At 27.6% G+C, this 17,620-nt stretch overlaps 2 protein-coding genes across 2 annotated transcripts; both read right to left on the bottom strand.

The window, feature by feature from the left end:
* Positions 1–554: 554 nt before the first annotated feature.
* Positions 555–1,328, bottom strand: C8Q69DRAFT_446312 (hypothetical protein; the record flags this gene model as incomplete). The annotated part of the gene is made up of 1 exon (XM_028629122.1): positions 555–1,328. The coding sequence occupies one exon, from the start codon at positions 1,326–1,328 to the stop codon at positions 555–557; it is 774 nt and encodes a 257-aa protein (XP_028483172.1).
* A 752-nt stretch (positions 1,329–2,080) lies between these two features.
* C8Q69DRAFT_473892 (putative Zn-dependent hydrolase/oxidoreductase family protein) lies at positions 2,081–4,378 on the bottom strand. Its single transcript, XM_028631080.1, has 4 exons — positions 3,668–4,378; positions 3,564–3,611; positions 2,862–3,497; positions 2,081–2,810 (listed from the first exon to the last, which is right to left on the bottom strand). The coding sequence occupies exons 1-4, from the start codon at positions 3,895–3,897 to the stop codon at positions 2,432–2,434; spliced, it is 1,293 nt and encodes a 430-aa protein (XP_028483171.1). The 5' UTR covers positions 3,898–4,378; the 3' UTR covers positions 2,081–2,431.
* Between the last annotated feature and the right edge of the window lie 13,242 nt (positions 4,379–17,620).

Genomic DNA, 17,620 nt, shown 5'->3' with positions numbered 1-17,620 from the left:
TCACCAGTTACTGTCATTGGAAACTATCCATGTATAACATGCCATGACTACTGCTTTTCGTTATCAATAAATTCCCTATCCTACACAGTAAAACCCCTCAATTGTGCTTTGTACTCTCAACACCAGAGGCGAGGGCATTAGTCTCGAGATATGTGTTTAGAGAATGGCCACTGGGAACATGGTCCAGTCCTGAGCTTTGGAATGACCATCATTTCACTCACATTGGAATCGCACGCACATCGGGACACAAAAGTAATAAACAGAGACAAGCAGACTACTTAGACATAAAAAATCTCACGGTTCAGTGAGGCATTCAGTAAGCATAACACCATTGAAGCTTCCATCATTTCTTCTCCGAATTCACTTCTCAAAAACCTTAGAATGACATCAAATCGAAAATAGCCAAATTAACTTCTCTTCTCCAAGAGCGGAATGCAAGTATTGTCTTCCATATTGTACCAGAAGTCGACAGATCTATCCTGGATTATCTTCGTGTTATCCAACTATAGAGAATCGATCTCCTTGTAACGACGGAGAAAGGTATAACATGCCAATTATGTCTCTTTCTTCAAGAATCTCCTCAGTGCGCAAAAGCTCTTTTTGACAGGAACACGAATCCTTGACATAAGTCGTGATGCTTTCTTCCCCAAGCCCGGGCTGAACGTGTTTCCATGACCGCGGCGATGACCTCCAGCAGTCCTTCCTCGTGCGTGAAAGTGGCTCGGTTGGAGGAACCCATCACTTACTGAACGCCTCGCTCTTCTTCCTGATGACGGCGCTAGAGGTGCGCGATACTCATGAGGCGCGAGACTCGGGCCCATGTCAGCCATGGTATAGTCATCATACTGATAACTTTCCTCAACGCGCATCCACGTATCTTCCATGATAGTAACCGGTCTCTCTCTTCTTGGCCTCGGGGGCCTCGTACGAAGGGAGGCTGATCTCATCACTGAGTTCAACAAACGCTCTCCTGTCTCGGCCCCAATGTGGACGTTTTGATGGCCCACACACGGCGGATGCGTCGAGTATTCATTGGTAGTATGTTGACGATTTGCGTGCATCCGGTGCGGATTGGCAAGTATCTCAAGATTTGGGTCCTGCGCCGACAGTCTGCTGAAACGCTCCATTTGTATTTCTCGCATGTTTTCTTGGAGATGACGGGGCAGCTGAGCCATGGCGAAATCATCCAGCTCATAAAGAACCTCGTCTTCGTCTTCCATATTTTCTTTTGATCCCCTCCTCTGCATCCTCTCCATCCAACTCAACCATGACTCCTGGCTGCTTCTATCGAGATGGGAGTCACGCGGAAAATGTTGCGTAAAGGTCATGTCGATAAAAGTCTGAGTCTATTCAGAACTGGGTTGTCAGGAGATATCAGTATATAGAATGCTCATGACCAATGAGAAACGTCAGGGACTAACCTACACGATCAAAACCAAGTCAACTGCCGGTCAACGCACAAAGGCCATCTAACAATGCAGTATTCAGGAACACTCCAGGGCTTCAGCATACGCAATTATGTTGTCGATTATGGTGGTAGGGTCTTCGCGGTAAGGACAGGTCTTCGCGGTGACTGAAATCTTTCACGTGTAGGAGGTCATGAACGCGACCAGGAAACAAGCTTAGAATATTTACAGCGTGAAAGCCCTTTCATCTAAGGTGTTTGCGTGTGCGAAACCGTCTGATCTCTGTGAACAACACCCAAACATGGTATAGCGGGTAGTTCCTTTAAAATACGTCTGTTAATCCGCAGTTCTTGTATGATTCTACTTATATCAACAGCATTTCTTATTCTGTAGGAGATAGCCCACTGTCCATATTGGCCCATTTGGGTTGTACTTTCACGGGAATGAATGGAATATAGAGCCGGGGTTATTGGAACAGCAAGTTGGATGATATGAGCCATTCAAAAGGGCTATTAATCTGAAGGGGTTGTCCTGCAAGTCAATTATCTGAATCATAATTGACGAGATATGGTCTCTATGGAATACTATGTAGGTTCTATCCTGCTTTGGCGTCATTGTCGAGTTCCAGAATAACAGGGTAGTATCAGTCAACAGAGTTTACTGAAGTTGAATCAGGGCTATCAAGAATATTATTACACAGATTACACAGATGTTTTGTCAACGAATTAGACCCCTACCCTTGCGCAGGAGCATAAAGGCGGGAAATGTGAAATTAATTCAAACTAAGGATAGGGGATGGCCATTAAAAGATAATAATACTGAAGAATAACAAACTGGAAGGGCAGGCGAGCCACCACCAGCAAAGGTATCAAAGTGCAAACCCATCGTCAACGTACAGTCGTGTTTGTACAGGTACATAATCACTCGAGGCTTATAGCCCACCGCTCTTCGCTGTATACACAGGCCAACCGAAAGGAACGACCGCATTAAGCCATTCCACCACTAGAGCAGTGGAATTAGGCCATTCAAAACTCTGTAGACTCACCGATATCACAGACGTCAAACGTCCCTGTTGGAGGAAGGCCGTTACGTTCCAGAGCCTCCTTCAGCTTCTTAGGAGGCTCTAGAACATCTTCCTCCGTCAGAACCCATGTGCCCCAGTGCATTCCAAGAGCTCTTTTGCATTTAGTGTCCTGGAAGATGTTTACAGCATCATGAGGATCCGCATGCATAGGACTCATAATCCATCGAGGATCATAAGCACCAATGGGGATCAAACCGAGGTCAAAAGGCCCCTTGAATTCGCCGATCTGTTTGAATGCAGGGCAGGTGGGAAGTTTGTATTCTGGACTGTGGTCATCGGCACCCTTTGGCAGTTCTGGAACGGCTCTGTATCCCGTATCACTAAAGATAATCAGTCAGTAGAGTTCCCGACATCACACGAGAGCTACATACCCGGCAAAGTAGACTTTAGCACCTCCAGATTCAATACTCCAGGATGCCCACAGGGTCTTCGATCTGTCGAGGATGCCTCGGTTGCTTGTATGCTGGCAAGGCAAGCAGGTCACACGTCCCAGAATCTCGACGGCTTTAGAAGATCCGTCTTCCGTTTCAACAACATCCGTAGATGGAGACTGGGAAGGCGATAGAGTCATGTCGCGCTCCTCCCACCAATCCAATTCCGTCATGTTATTAATTCCCGACTCAGTGAACCACTTCTTGTTTCCCAAGGGCGCAAAGAAATGGCAATTCGGGTGCTTCTGCGCAATTTCCGTAACAGTGTCATAGGAGAGATGATCATAGTGGTTGTGAGAGATCACCACGGCGTCAATCATAGGTATATCACCGATCTTGCAAGGCGCCTCTGTGTAACGCTTCGGGCCCAACCACGACAATGGAGAGCACCGATCCTCGAATACAGGGTCAAACAGCACTCGAAGACCGCTCGGGAATTCGACATAGTAGCAAGCGTGACCAAGCCAAGTTGCTCTTAGCTTTGGTGTCTGTCTGGTCGGAAGGAACTTCGGGGTATGTACAGGAACTGTGGGAGGAGTCGTATCCGGGACGTTTGCCTCTCCAGCCAATCGACGACTGAGGAAGAGAAAAGTCAGGACCGGTGAAATTAATTGCGCATACTGAAACCAAATTTATACGCACCGAATCAAGGACGAGGCAATCTTCAACGGCTCCAGGTCCTTCCAGGAGCTTGCGACTAGGTCAGCATGTTTTCCTGTTCAAGCTCTATCTCTGGCTTGGCTTACTCCCATGGATTTCTAAATCCACCTTTCAAATGATGCGCCTTCTTGCTAGCATCGTCAGGGACCGCGCCTGCTGGCGAAGAGGATATCGTGACCGCATAGAGGACGGCACTCGTCGAGGAACTCATCCCGCGCGCTCCAAGAATTGGCTTCCTTGGGCCTTCAGCGCGTCTAGAGTGATGTCGAAAAAAGCGTCGAAAAAATGCGTGTGTCTGCCAGTTTCTTCCACACATCTGGTGTCCTTTCCCAACGCGACAATATTGTATCTCACGGCTTCCGTACTCCTAAGATGGGCAACCACTGCGTATTAAAGCTCTTTCTTTTCTGAGCAAGTCGACAGACCGGAGTCGAGAAATTCTGCTGCCTAAGCGCCAGTTCACAGCGTACAGCTGAGCTATTATTATTGCGTCTAGAATTCTCTTTGGGGGCGCATTTTCGACCATCATTTATCTCCGGATCTAACTCCACGCGGAGGCTCGGTCGAAAATAAGGACGAGGCCGAGAATGTGGAGACGATTGGGGGAGCATCGCCCGAAGCTGCTTGACAAGTTGACAGCAGCCATTTTCAGGGATTTCCATAGGCAGTTGTCTATAAATACAGACTACCTCTGCTAGGTGGCATTGTGAGACGCGGTCTATTTATATCAAGTGACCTTTTTGAATATTTAGGTTTCCAGTAGATGTAAAACAAGTGTACCTATGTCAGTGCACAGCATTAAGTAACTTAACATTGTTGAAGGCCCCCTCCGGCTGCCCCTTTCGGCGCCCTGCTCCCTAGCGATCATGTGACCTAGCGAGCCCATATAGGCTTCGCCTAGCTCCTAGATCTAATTAAGCAAGCTTTCTCCCGCTTCCTTCAGGTTATATCGCCCTTATCTTTACCCCTTGAGCTATAAGCTAGTTACCTGTTAAATTGATATTTTAATTATCCTATTAAATTCCTTAGGTTCTAATTATTTATTTTAAGCTTTTATAGCTTTAAAATATGCTTAGTTTTAGTATTTTATTAACCTGTGAAAATTTTTCTCTAATAAATTCTTAAAAAGCCCTAATTATTAAAAATACTAGCTTAAAAATAGATCTATTTAGTTACCTATTATAGTTTAATATAATATAATAATACTATTATTTTAGATGCTATATTATATTTAAAGAAGCTCTATTAATTATTTAATTAAATCTAAATTATAGTCTAATACTTATTATATATATATAGGCAGTTATACTTAAAAGATTTCTAGCTATTCTAGTATTGCAATAAGTAGCTAACCTTTTATTAAATAAACTAATCCTTTCTATAGAGCTTATAGACCTTACTCCTAATAAATAATTATAAGAGGAGACTAAGATAGTATTTATATAGCTAGAGGAGATTTATATAGAGATCTCCTGTAATACTTTAATAAAGTTAGTTTATAAAACTACTTTTTTACTATATATTCCTCTATAGGAGATATTATACTAATCTATAAAATAAGAACTAAATAATATTTATCCTATTATATTAGAAATATATTAGGGTTTATTCTTATATTTAAATACCTAAGGCTATTAGTAATTAATACTACAGTTAATGCTAGTAATAAACCTTATTACTCTATTAAATTAGCCCCTATTATAGTAGCAGGAGAAATATTATAGTACTAAAGTTAATCTACTATATAAGCAAATTAATAATATATTTAAATAGCTAAAGATACTTTAGCTGTAATTAAATAGCAGTAATTTTTAGAATTAAAACTAATAATTTAAGCTTACTATTAATAATCTTAATATTAAGAATTTTAATATCTTTAACTAAAGCACTTTACTTAAAGGAAATAGCTAATAATAAAAGACTACTTAATCTATTATAAAGAATTAGATTATAATATTGCTAGACTCTAAAATTCTTAAAATTATTTAATTTTTAGACTAGCCTATTATTACTAATATTTAGCTAGAGCTAAATAAATAATTTAGTATTACTAGATCTATATATTAAGTAAAGCTCTACTAAGAATTAATAGAGCTTTATTATAGTACTAGTATAGGGGATAGAATAACTAACCCGCTAGCTAATACTTACTTAATTTAAAAGAGTAAGGTCTATATTCTTCTAGATTATATAAGGAATTATATAACCTTATAAAGATATCTTTAGTATATAGCTTAATTTAAATTTAAGTTCTTTAAGCTATATCTTATTTACTAAGCCTACCTATAATAGCCTATTTTAATCTAAATTAGCTAAATAGAGATTTTATAGCTAATCTTAATATTAACTATTTTATTCTATTTATTCTGACCTGCTCCCTAAGCTTATATCTTAATATTATATAGCTCTTATCTAGGAGTTAATACTATTAATAATACTTGCCCTAATTCCCCTATTCTTATTAACTATTTTAGGGGAGTTTATTAAGTATATTACTACTAGCTATAGGCTAGAATAATATAACTATTATTGCCTAATATATAAATATATTGCTAAAGCTAAGTTATTTATAAATAAAGCTAGCTAATATATTAAATAGATTAAAATAAGATTTTAAAAATTTTAATAAGAGTTTATAGCTATATAATAAAGGCTTAAATAAAAAAATACTAATCTTAAGGCTATTTAATAATATTAAGAAATATAGCTTAATAAAAAGGAATAATAATATATTTAGGCTATTCTTAAGAGAGATTAAGCTTATTATATAGCTATTCTTACTATAAATATACCTATATTTATATTTAAATCTAAGCCTAATATTAAGAGATTTACAGTTACTTTAATAGGAGTATTTAAGATATTTATTATTATATCTTTCTCCGCCCTTAGATTTTTAAAAAGATTTTTTAACTTAAATAAGTTTAAAAGTAATTAAAAAGATTTTTAGTATTTTATAGCCTAGATCTAAGGGAAGATAATAATTAACTAAGACTAATTCTTAATTCCCTAGAGCTATATAGCCTATATAATTAACTGCTTAAAGGATATACCTTATACCTAAGTATTACTATATATTAGAAATAAAACTTATACTCTTAATAATTACTAAGAGATTCTAAATATTTTAAAGCATATATTTAATAATTCTAATTATATAAATAATATATATAGTAAACTATTTAACCTCTATTAAATTAATAAAGAATTTAAAATTTTTTTTACTAAGTTCTAATACCTAGTGCTAAAAGGAGAAATATTTAAAGAAATATTATTTACCCTGCTTAAATAAGCTATTAATTAAGAACTTTAAGAAATATTATTATATAATTAGCCCCTAAATTATAAATATTATTAATTTATTAAATTTTTATAAGATCTTAAGAATTATTACTGCTAGTATATTATAAACTAACCCCTTATTATAAAGACTTATATTGCTGTTTTAAAACCTATTTAATATATTTAGTTTCCTTTACCTGCTTTAAGTTCTATACTAGCTATAAAATATAATAATTAGCCTTAGAGAAGCCCTATATAAAAGAATAAATTAGCCCTAGTATAATTATATAATCTAATAGATTTAAATACTTCTAGATACTTAGGCAAGAAAGGATATAGCCTATTATATTATAAAATTAGTGCTTGCTTTTACTATAGCTCCCTAAAATATTATATTAGAGATTACCTGCATTTAAATAATTATTAGAAGATTTAAATTATAGCTATATATAAACCCTATTTTTAGACTCCCTAGGCAATTTAGTTTTTAAACTTATATAATCTATCCCCTAGCTAGTTTTTAATAAAAGAAGTAAGCCTAAAATAAGTTATAGCTAGGCTTAAGAATTATATATTATTTAAATCTCTGCTATTATTATTTATAGAATTAATCTTAAAAAATACTTATAATAATTAAAATTAATAATATTACTTATAATATTAAAAAAGAAGAAAGAAAAGATCTACTTATTAACTTATACCTTACTTAATACTAGAGCTAAAAGATAAGAATTTATAGACTAAAGATAGGCTAAAGACTAAGAATTAGAGCCTATCCCCTTAAAGAGTCTAATTACTTTATATATATTTAATAGAAGAGAACTAGAGGATAGGAAGATTATATATTATATCTAGATAGATATAATAATTAAAGACTATTTTAAAAAAAATACTAAGTTCTATATTATTTAACTAGCGTATTATCTTATTATCTTAAGACTTTTTTAATTAAAGTACTATAACTTATATCTATAATTTACTATCTATAGTATTACTTTTAATAATAATTATTATTAAAAAAATTATAATATACTCTTAAAGCTAATTAAAATATTTATCTTATATAATATTCTCCTAAAAGCTTTATTCTAATACTTATTCTTAAGACCTAGAAGACTAGAAAAGAGAAATATAGCCTTTATTTTCTTAGCCGCCTATTTTATTTATACTTAAAGAAATATTTAAATATTTATAATTATTCTAAAGGATTTAAATACTGCTCTAAAAATTAAATAAATCTAAAAAAATAACTTTGCTTACCTATTGCCTAAAGAGTTTAAGAATTATATTAATATTTTTTCTCCTAAAGAGGCTAAGCGCCTACTATTATATTATTTTTATAATTATAATATTAAGCTATTAGAGAAGAAATTACTTCCTTTTAAATCTTTATATATTATATCTTAAGATAAATTAAAGGTCTTAAAAGAATAGATTAAAAAAAACCTAAAAAAGGGATTTATCTATTTAAGCTTATTACCTACTATATCCCTAATTCTATTTATTAAGAAGCCTAGTAGAGGGATATAAATCTATATAGATTACTAAGCCTTAAATATAATAACTATTAAAAACTAATACTCTCTATCTTTAATTAAGAAGACTCTAAATAATTTAAAGGGAATAAAGTATTTTATAAAGATTAATATTATTTCTATATTTAATAACCTTTATATTAAAAAAGGATAAGAATACTTAATTACCTTTCGCACTTAACTTAGCCTATTTAAATTATTAATAATATTATTTAGCTTAATAAAAGTATTAATAATATTTTAATAGTTTATTAATAATATCCTATAAGATTACCTTAATATCTTTTATACTATATATTTTAATAATATCTTAGTATATAATATAACCTATTTTAAATATATCTAATATATCTATACTATTTTATAGAAGCTATATAAAATAAGCCTATATATAAAAATCTAGAAGTATAAGTTTATTATCTCTAAGACTAAGTTCTTAAGTATTATTATTAGCTAAGACTATATTAAGATAAACTTAAATAAGGTAAAAATAATTGCCAAATAGAAGACCTTAACCTATATAACTAATATATAAACCTTTATTAGATTTAGTAACTTTTATTATTAGTTTATTTATAATTTTTCTAAGATAATTATACTGCTTATAAACTTAATCTAAAAAGAAATTCTCTTTAATTAAATATCCGCCTATTAGTCTAATTTTAAAGCCTTAAAAGAAGCATTTATTTAAGCCCTAATCTTAAAGCTATTTAACTAGACCTATAAGGTTATAATTAAAACTAACTTATCTAATTATATATTAGCTAGAGTTATATCCTAATATAATAATAAAGGAATCCTATATTTTATTATATTTTTCTTAAAGAAGCTCTTTATTATAGAGTGTAATTATAAGATTTATAATAAAAAATTGCTAGTAATTATTTACTGCTTTAAGAAATAGCGCCCTAAGCTTAAAAATATATTATTACTAATTAAAATTATTATAGACTATTATAACCTAGAATATTTTATATTAATTAAGCTATTAAACTGGTAATAGGCCTATTAATTTAAATTTCTATTCTAGTTTAACTTCTAAATTATATATTATCTTAAAAAATAAAAAATAAAGCCTAATACTCTAACTAGGAGATTAGAGGATTTCTTTAAAGAGAGAGATAAATAGTTATAATATTAAAGCTAGATAATCTTAAAAAAGGAGAATCTTAACTTATAGATTTAGAGATCTTTAAATCTAGAAGCTATTATTAGGAATTAAATAATAAAGTATATTTACTTTACTAACTTAATAGCTTAAGAAGTTAAAAATCTTATTAAACCTATAGGAATACTTACCTAATTTACTTTAAGAAGTTAATTTATTTAGCTTAAAAAAGCTATTTAGTTTACCCTATCGCCCAATTAGTCTATTAAAATTATTTAATTTATTAAGGAAATAATTCTATTTACTAAAGAGATTATTTAGCTTATTAAAAAAATAGCCCTACTTATTAAATAAAATTAGTTAAGTTCTTCTATTATATCTGATAAACTAGAGTATTTATTAAATATTAAAGATCTATTAAATATAGCTTACTTATTTAATAACTTAATATAGTCTATCTTATAAGCCTTAAATTATAAAGCTAACTGCTATCTTAAGATTATATTAGCTAACTACTAGTAAAAAGAAAGATACCTATATTATAGAGACTGTTACAGTACTAGTATAAGGGATTATATAAGGAGTTATATGATCTCGCGAAGATATCTTCAGCGCATAGTTTAATCTGAATTTAAGCTCCTTAAGTTATATCTTATTTACTGAGCCTGCCTATAATAGCCCGTTTTAGTCTAAATTAGCTAGATAGAGATTCTGTAGCTAGTCCTAGTATTAACTATCTTATTTTATTTGTTTTAATCTGCTCTTTAAGCCTATATCTTAATACTATATAGCTTCTATTTAAGAGTTAATATTATTAATAATATTTATCCTAATTCCTCTATTCCTGCTAATAATTTTAGGAGAATTTATTAAGTATATTACTATTAGTTATAGGCTAGAATAGTATAATTATTATCGCCTAGTATATAAATATATTAATAAAGCTAAGACTATTATAAATAAAATAAATTATTAGGCTAAGATATATTTTTAAGAGCTTTAGCAAGAATTTACTACTATTTAATAAAGATTTAAATAAGAAGTTATTAAACTTAAGGCTATTTAATAATATTAAAAGATTTAGCTTTAGGAAAAAGAATAGCAGTATATCTAAGCTATTTTTAAGAGAGATTAAGCCTGCTATATAGTTATACCTACTATAAATATATCTTTGTTTATATTTAAACTTAAGCTTAATATTAAAAGACTTGCAGCTGCTTTAATAAGAGCATTTAAGGCGCCTATTATTATATCTTTTTTTACCCCTAGACTTTTAAAGAGACTCTTTAACTTAGATAAGTTTAAAGGTAACTAAAAGGATTTTTAATACTTTATAGCCTAGATTTAAAGAAAGATAATAATTAATTAAGACTAATTTTTAACTCCCTAGAGCTATATAGCTTATATAACTAATTATTTAAAAGATATATTTTATACCTAAGTATTACTATATATTAGAGATAGAATTTATATTTTTAGCAACTATTAAGAGATTTTAAATATCTTAAAGTATATGTTTAGTAACCCTAATTATATAAACAATATATATAATAAATTATTTAACCTCTATTAAATTAATAAGGAATTTAAAATCTTTTTTATTAAGTTCTAGCGCCTAATACTAGAAGAAGAAATGCTTAAAGGAATATTATTTACTCTGTTTAAGTAAGCTATTAATTAAGAACTCTAAGAAATATTATTATATAGTTAGCCCTTAAGTTATAAGTATTATTAATTTGCTAAATTTTTATAAGATCTTAAGAATTATTACTGCTAGTATATTATAAACTAGCCCCTTATTATAAAGATTTATATCGCTATTTTAAAATCTATTTAATATATCTAGTCTCTCTTATTTATTTTAAATTTTACCTCGGCTATAAGATATAATAATTAGCCTTAGAGAAGCCTTATATAGAAAAGTAAATTAGCCCTAATATAATTATATAACCTAATAAATTTAAGTACTTCTAGACGCCCGGGTAGGAGAGAGTATAATTTATTATATTATAAAATTAGCGCTTGCTTCTATTATAGCTCCCTAAAATATTATATTAGAGATTATTTATATTTAAATAACTGTTAGAAGATCTAGATTATAGCTATATATAAATCTTATCCCTAAACTCCCTAGGCAATTTAATTCTTAGACTTATATAATTTATTTTTTAGCTAGTTTTTAATAAAAAGAATAAGCCTAAAGTAAGTTATAGCTAAGCTTAAGAATTATATATTATTTAAATCTCCGCTACTGTTATTTATAGAATTAACCTTAAGGAATACCTATAATAATTAAAATTAATAATATTGCCTATAATATTAGAAAAGAAGAAGAAAAAGATCTACTTATTAATTTATATCCTGCTTAATACTAGAGCTAAAGGATAAAAATTTATAGATTAAGAATAGGCTAAAGATTAGAAGTTAAAGCTTATCCCCCTAAAAAGCCTAATTACCCTATATATATTTAATAGAAGAGAATTAGAGGATAAGAAGATTATATACTATATCTAGATAGATATAAGAATTAAGGATTATTTTAAGAAAGATATTAAGTTTTATATTGTCTAACTAGCGCACTATCTTATTATTTTAGAATTCCTCTAGTTAAAGTATTATAACCTATATCTATAATTTACTGCTTATAATATTGCCTTTAATAGCAATTATTATTAAAAAAATTATAATATATCTCTAAAGTTAATTAAAATACCTGCCTTATATAATATTCTCTTAAAGGCTTTACCTTAATACTTACCCTTAAGACTTAGAGGATTAGAAAAGAGAAATATAGCCTTTATTTTTTTAGCTATTTATTCTGCCTATACTTAAAGAAATATTTAAATGTTTATAATTATTTTAGAGGACTTAAATACTATTCTAAGAATTAAATAAGTCTAAAAAAAAGACCCTGCCTGCCTGTTGCTTAAGGAATTTAAAGATTATATTAATATTTTTTCTCCTAAGAAGGCTGAATACCTGCTATTATATTATTTTTATAACTATAATATTAAGTTATTAAAGAGGAAGTTACTCTTTTTTAGATTTTTATATACTATATCTTAAGATAAATTAAAGGTTTTAAAAAAATAGATTAAAGAAAATTTAAGAAAGGGATTTATTTACTTAAGTTTATTGCCTGCTATATCTCTAATTTTATTTATTAAGAAGCCTAATAAAGGGATATAGATCTATATAGATTACTAAGCCCTAAATATAATAATTATTAAAGATTAATATTTTTTACCCCTAATTAAGGAGACCCTAAATAATTTAAAAGAAATAAAGTATTTTATAAAGATTAATATTATTTTTATATTTAATAATTTTTATATTAAAAAGAGATAAGAATATTTAATTATCTTTTATATTTAATTTAGCCTGTTTAAATTATTAGTAATATTATTTAGCTTAATAGAAGTATTAGTAATATTCTAATAGTTTATTAATAATACCCTATAAGATTATTTTAATATCTTTTATATTATATACCTTAATAATATTTTAATATATAGTATAATCTGTTTTAAATATATTTAATATATCTATATTATTTTATAAAAGCTATATAAAATAGGCCTATATATAAAGATCTAGAAGTATAAGTTTATTATCTTTAAGACTAAGTTCTTAAGTATTATTATTAGCCGAGACTATATTAAGATAGATTTAGATAAGGTAAAAATAATTGCTAAATAGAAGACCCTAACTTATATAATTAATATATAAGCCTTTATTAAGTTTAGTAATTTTTATTATTAGTTTATTTATAACTTTTTTAAGATAATTATATTGCTTATAAATTTAATCTAGAAGGGAATTCTCTTTAATTAAATACCCGCCTATTAGTCTAGTTTTAAAGCCTTAAAAAAAATATTTATTTAAGCCCTAATTTTAAAATTATTTAACTAGACCTATAAGGTTATAATTAAAATTAATTTATTTAACTATATATTAGCTAGAGTTATATTTTAATATAATAATAAAGGAATCTTATATCTTATTATATTTTTCTTAAAGAAGCTCTTTACTATAGAGTATAATTATAAGATTTATAATAAAGAATTGCTAGTAATTATCTGCTACTTTAAGAAGTAGTATTTTAAGCTTAAAGATATACTATTACTAATTAAAGTTATTATAAACTATTGTAATCTAGAATATTTTATATTAATTAAGCTGCTAAACTAGTAATAGGCTTATTAGTTTAAGTTTTTATCCTAGTTTAATTTTTAAATTATATATTATCCTAAAAAGTAAGAAATAAAGCTTAATACCCTAACTAGGAGGTTAGAAGATCTCCCTAAGAAGGGGGATAAATAATTATAGTATTAAAGCTAAATAGTCCTAAAAAAGGAGAATTTTAATTTATAGATTTAAAGATCTTTAAAACTAGAAGCTATTATTAGGAGTTAAATAATAAGGTATATCTGCTTTGCCGATTTAATAGCTTAAGAGGTTAAAAATCCTGCTAAACTTATAGGAATATTTATTTAATTTACTTTAAAAAGTTAATTTATTTAGCCTAAAAAAGCTATTTAGTCTATTCTACTGCCTAATTAGTCTATTAAGATTATTTAACCTGCTAAGGAGATAATTTAGTCTATTAAAGAGACTATTTAGCCTATTAAAGAAGTAGCCTCGCTTATTAAGTAAGATTAGTTAAGTTTTTCTATTATGCCTAATAAACTAGAGTACTTATTAGGTATTAAAGACTTATTAGATATAGCTTACTTATTTAATAACTTAATATAGTCTATCCTATAAGCCTTAGATTATAAAGCTAATTATTACCTTAAGATTACACTAGCTAATTACTAGTAAAGAGAAAGATATTTATACTATAAAGACTATTTATATATTTTTAATTATAATAAGCTAAGAGTCTATTTATTATAAGAATATTATAATAAGTATATACCTAAATATCTTAGAAAATATAAGCTTTATAATTTAATTTTATAAGAGTATTACTAGCTAAATATATACTAATATATAGATTATTAGACTTAGAATTATTATATTTACTGCTGTATTATACTCTTAAATAAAGGCTATTAAGAAGTTTTATACTAGCTTTTTATCCCTAAATACTTTTAATAAGATATCTTAATAGATTTTATTATTAGACTTATACCTTGCTAAGGTTATAATACTATACTAGTTATTATAGACCGATTTATAAAGATAAGGTACTTTATTCTTTGCTAGGCTACTTATAATACTAAAGGAATAGCGCGATTATATATCTGCTATATATAGAAGCTTTATAGGCTATTAAAGACTATAATATTTAATTAAAATCTTTAATTTATTACTACTTTTTAGAAATACTTAATTTAATATTTAGATATTATAAATCTACTATTTACTACCTATTATCTTAAGACTAATAATTAGATTAAAAGGATAAATACTATTCTAGAATAATATTTACGCGCCTATATTAGCTACCTATAAGATAATTAGGTTAATTAGCTATCTTTAGCTAAGTTTATATTAAACTCCTATTATTCTAAGACTATTAGAGTATTGCCCTTTTTTACTAATTATAGGTTTTATCTATATATAGGATTTAAGCCTATCTAGCCTATAAACTAGCTTATTATTAAAGACGCCGAAGCCTTTACTAAAAAGATATAAGATATTATAAATTATATCTATACCTAAATCTATATTACTTAAGCCTATTATAAAGAATAGATTAATTACTATTAAACCTTAGCCTATTACTATTATATAAGATAGTCTATTTAGTTAAATACTTAGAATATTTATATTTAGCGCTTTTAGAAAAAATTTAATTAGAAGAATCTTAGCCTATTTTATATTACTAAGGTTATTAGCCTATATATTTATTAGCTTAACCTGCCTGCCTTAATATATATCTATCTTATATTTAATATTAGCCTGCTTTACCTTATTATTAAAGATCTTATATTTAAATAAAAATAACCTTTACTACTGCCTGTTAAAGTTAATAGTTTTAAAAAATAAATTATTAAAAATATCTTAGACTCCTAATAAGAATACTATAAGTATAAAGGCCTTTAATTATAATATATTATTAAATAGTTAAGTTATAATAACTTAATTAAAGAGCCTATATATTACTTATAATATATCTAGGAGATTATTATAAACTTTATTGCTATTATTTAAATAAGCTAAAGCCTAGAGATAGTCTTAATAGAGCTTAATTTTAAGGAGGGGAATACTATTATAGTACTAGTATAAGAAATTATATAAGGAGTTATATAATCTTATAAAGATATCTTTAGCGTATAGTTTAATCTGAATTTAAGCTCCTTAAGCTATATCTTATTTATTAAGCCTGCTTATAATAGCCCGTTTCAGTCTAAATTAGCTAGATAAAGATCTTGTAGCTAGTCTTAGTATTAACTACTTTATTCTATTTATTCTAATCTACTCCCCGAGCCTATACCTTAATAGAGACTGCTTATATATTCTTAACTATAATAAGCTAAAAGCTCGCCTATTATAAGAATACTATAATAAGTATATATTTAAATATTTTAAAAAATATAAGCTTTATAACTTAATCTTATAAGAGTATTATTAATTAAATATATATTAATATATAAATTGCTAGACCTAGAATTACTATATTTACTACTATATTATATCCTTAAATAAAGGCTATTAAAAAGTCTTATACTAGCTTCTTATCCCTAAATACTCTTAGTAAGATATTTTAATAAATTTTATTATTAGACTTATACCTTACTAAGATTATAATACTATATTAGTTATTATAGACTAATTTATAAAGATAAGATATTTTATTCTCTGCTAGGCTATTTATAATATTAAAAGAATAGTATAATTATATATTTATTATATATAGAAGCTTTATAGGCTATTAAAGACTATAATATTTAATTAAAGCCTTTAATTTATTACTGCTTTCTAGAAATACTTAACTTAATATTTAAATATTATAAACCTGCTATCTACTACTTATTATCTTAAAACTAATAATTAAATTAAGAGGATAAATACTATCCTAAAATAATACTTATATATCTATATTAATTATCTATAAGATAACTAGGTTAACTAGCTATCTCTAGCTAAGTTTATATTAAATTCCTACTATTTTAAGATTATTAAAATATTACTTTTCTTTACTAATTATAGGTTTTATCTATATATAAGATTTAAATCTATTTAGCCTATAAACTAGTCTGCCGCTAAAGATACTAAAGCCTTTATTAAGAAAATATAAGATATTATAGATTATATCTATACTTAAATTTATACTGCCTAAGCTTATTATAAAAAGTAAACTAATTATTACTAAACCTTAGCCTACTATTATTATATAAAATAGTCTATTTAATTAAATATTTAAAATATTTATACTTAGTATCTCTAGAAGAAATTTAATTAAAAGAATCTTAGCCTATTCTATATTATTAAAGTTATTAGCTTATATATTTATTAGCTTAATCTGCCTGCCTTAATATATATTTATCTTATATTTAATATTAGCCTATTCTGCCCTATTACTAAAGACCTTATACTTAAATAAAGATAATCTTTATTACTACTTATTAAAGTTAATAGCCTTAAAAAATAAATTATTAAAAATATCTTAAACTCTTAATAAGAATATTATAAATATAGAGGCCTCTAATTATAATATATTATTAAATAATTAGGTTATAATAATTTAATTAAAGAGTCTATATATTATTTATAATATATTTAGAAGATTATTATAAACTTTTATTGCCGCTATTTAAATAAGCTAAAGCCTAGAGATAATCTTAATAGAGCTTAACCCTAAGAAGAGAAATACTATTATAGTACTAGTATAAGGGATAGAATAATTAATTTATTAGCTAATACTTACTTAATTTAAAAGAGTAAGGTCTATATTCTTCTAGATTATATAAAGAATTATATAACCTTATAAAGATATCTTTAGTATATAGCTTAATCTAAATTTAAGTTCCTTAAATTATATCTTATTTACTAAGCCTACTTATAATAGCCTATTCTAGTTTAAATTAGCTAAATAGAGATCTTATAGCTAGTCCTAGTATTAATTACCTTATTCTATTTATTCTAACCTACTCCTTAAGCCT

Source organism: Paecilomyces variotii (genome assembly GCF_004022145.1).
Source record: "Paecilomyces variotii strain CBS 101075 chromosome Unknown C8Q69scaffold_9, whole genome shotgun sequence".
NCBI lineage: Eukaryota > Fungi > Ascomycota > Eurotiomycetes > Eurotiales > Thermoascaceae > Paecilomyces > Paecilomyces variotii.
This window is presented reverse-complemented; position numbering and strand designations above follow the sequence as displayed.